The sequence below is a fragment of the Tupaia chinensis genome, unplaced genomic scaffold (genome assembly GCF_000334495.1).
Source record: "Tupaia chinensis unplaced genomic scaffold, TupChi_1.0 Scaffold143746_1, whole genome shotgun sequence".
In the NCBI taxonomy this organism is placed as follows: Eukaryota; Metazoa; Chordata; class Mammalia; order Scandentia; family Tupaiidae; genus Tupaia; species Tupaia belangeri.
Window position 1 is genome coordinate 353,066 of NW_006203595.1, and position 2,874 is coordinate 355,939.

General features: G+C 42.8%; 1 protein-coding gene across 1 annotated transcript in view; it reads right to left on the minus strand.

Annotated features, from left to right (window-relative positions):
* Window positions 1-2,874, minus strand: part of TRMT2B (tRNA methyltransferase 2B) — an 18,844-nt gene that overhangs the window by 11,914 nt on the left and 4,056 nt on the right. The window contains 3 exon segments of the mRNA XM_027766847.1: window positions 981-1,051; window positions 2,699-2,724; window positions 2,726-2,797. Of these exon segments, the coding sequence (XP_027622648.1) occupies window positions 981-1,051; window positions 2,699-2,724; window positions 2,726-2,797 (169 nt within the window).

The following is a 2,874-nucleotide window of genomic DNA, read 5'->3' on the forward strand; positions in this document are numbered from 1 at the left end:
GAAGTAACAGTGTAGCAAAATTTGTAAGGGAGTTCTCATCTAGTGGCCTTAATTTTCCGTGAAGAGCCAGGCACGGTTACCTGCCAAGAGCAGGCGCAAAGGTAGTTAAGATAGGAAATTTGAGTTTAGAATAGTCAGTCACTGCAAAGAATGGGAGAAGCTGATGAAGGCCGCAGAGGAAGATTTCTGGAGAGTGATCCAAAGAAAAGGAGCCCTGTCTTAGAAAAATTTTGGAGGTCAGGAAGGTAGCACCCAAGTGTCAGAAACCTGAATCATTGGGAGGGTCAGTTCTGCTAAGAATTGACAGGGAACAAGAAAGCCATTCAGGATTTCTCTTCAGTCCTCACTAATAAGACTTTGGCCTTCTTTATTCTTTCTTTTTTTTTTTAAGCTCCATGAGGACAATTACCATGTCTGCTGACATGCTGAGTCACCACTGTAGCCCTGGCACCTAGCAGTGTCTGACACACAGTCGGTTCCAAGTAAATAGTGGACACATGAAACAGAAGAATACAATAAAAATGTCTCAGAAGCCAACCTCATGATGTACTGGGTCATCAGAAAAGTCATGACGCATTTTTGCATAGAAAATACATCTTGACTTTTCTAACAAACCAACAGATGCCTTCCTGCCACTCCTGATCTCCTGTTTCTCAATTCTGTTTTGCTGAAAACATTAGTCTTCCAACTATTTCAGACACCTGACACTCATTATAGTGCCTTCGACAACACTTCTCTTGCCTAATAATGTCTCTACTATGAAAGTCCTTGGATGCCTGACATTTATAATAATGGACAGCTGTCTCTCCTCCTCTATACTCTCCCCGAAATGAAACACTAGCAGCAGTCTCTTCAAGTTAAGAGGTATGCTGTCGGTACAGAGCCTCTCTTCCTCCTAGCTCTAAAAAAGGCTCTATTATTGAAATGTTATAGACTGCAAAGCCCCAGGTCCTCTTCAACCAGCCCTTCTCTCTTTTTACCTGTGACACTTGACTGTGTTTCTCAGGGATGTTTTATAGATGGTAAGACTGTACACAGACGATGTTCCCATCTATAAAAGTAAAAAGAATTCATTTATATGGTTTTCCTCCTAAAAAATTATCTAAAAGAAAATGTCTGGTAACGCAAATCCCCTCCTTCAAAGAGGCATATGTAGATGTGAAGAAGCAAAGTGCCTAATTCAAGCTCATGGCCATTTTCAGAGAAAACATAATTGTTTCCTGGTTTAGCCATTAAGCATCTATTCCTTAATGGAGCTAGTCCTCATTTTCTCTCATGCCATGAATGTGCAATATGACAACGCCTGCTTTCTGTTCAGATTTTAAAAGGGAACTAAAATGTAATGGGTTTTGTTTTTCTATTACTGAATAACAACACTGACGTCATAGACTTATTTAATTCAGCATGCAGGAGGGGAAAAAAGCCAAGCGTCTGCCCAGATGAACTGTAGTTTAAGGTCTGTGGATATTAAACAGTGTGACTAATATAAAATGATGGTGTTTCACATGGATTTATCGAAGACAAGCAAATGGAAAGCTCGGGAATGGAATTGGAATGGATACTGGAATTAAGCCTTAAAAATATGCCATTGTGATTGCCCTCGCCAGTACTTAGGACTTCCAATTTTTTCAAGGCAGATTTCCACAGAAAGCTCTAGTTTTCAGGGATCTAGGGATAAAAATAAAATGGAAAATGGGTTACCAGCATTAGCCATTGGCATAACGGCTACGTTGCTGGACTCCCACGTAGTCGACCGCCGTTTGAGTTCCAGACCTGGTGGCTTAAACTCACACCGGGCGCGTGTGCGTGTGTACCCAAGATCCCGAGTATACTGGAGGAGGATGGATTGCGGAGTGGCCATCCCCCCTGGGAGGTGATTTCTCGCTTTCTGTTTCTCTGTCTCTGTCTTTCTGGGGAGCAGACGCACCCTATGGCAAAAACCTCTGCGTGCCCCCCCCCAAAAAAAAAGGAGAACATGACTCTCATGAGGAGACGGCTCCCAGTATGGAAAGTAGTGTAAGATGATGATGATAATGACAATAACAAAGACAATGCTGATATAAGAAGAGTAGCAAAAACACTACTACTTGGGACCGGCAGGTGATATGGTGGTTAAGGGCACTGGACTCCCACATGGCCAACCATGGTTCGAGTCTCTGACCTGGCAGCCTGCTTTCCACTTTCTCTCTCTCTCTCACTCTGTCCCTCTCTGATCAAATTAAAATAAATACGTAAATAAATAAAGTCAAATAAAAGAATTCTTAAAAAAAAAAAAAACACTACCACTTACTTAAAAAGCATGCACAGTCAACCGTGTGATCACGTTCTGCATCAAAGACTTTTTTTTTTTTGAGAGGTTTTTGCTACAGGGTGTGTGCGCTCGCCAGAAAGACAGGGAGACAGAGCAGGGAGAAATCACCCCCACGGGGGATGTTCATGCTGTAACCCCTTCTCCTCCATTCTCCTCTCGGGATCTTGGGCACGCCTGGTGTGAATTTAAGCCACCAGATCCAGGACTCGAACTGTGATCAACTACATGGGAGTTCAGTGACATAGCCATTACGCTAACTGGTGGTCCCTGCATCAAAGACTTCTTTAAGGCCACCATATTTTCCAATCCTGCTGGCAACATTCTCTGCACCCTTCTTTTCTTTCTCTGCCCTTGGTTATTTCTATTAGTCATGGGCTTAAAACTGACCTTTCCAAGTTCCCAGGTAGTATCCTAGTTTTTGGATTGCCATCTGGACCTCAGTTCATAGAGAAGGTGGACTTATTTCCGTAGCCATTGATGAGAGGCAGGAGAGGGCAGAAGACCAAGAGGAAGACAGGGGTCAAATGAAATGAAGGAAGAAAACAATAAAGGGAAAGCAGGAA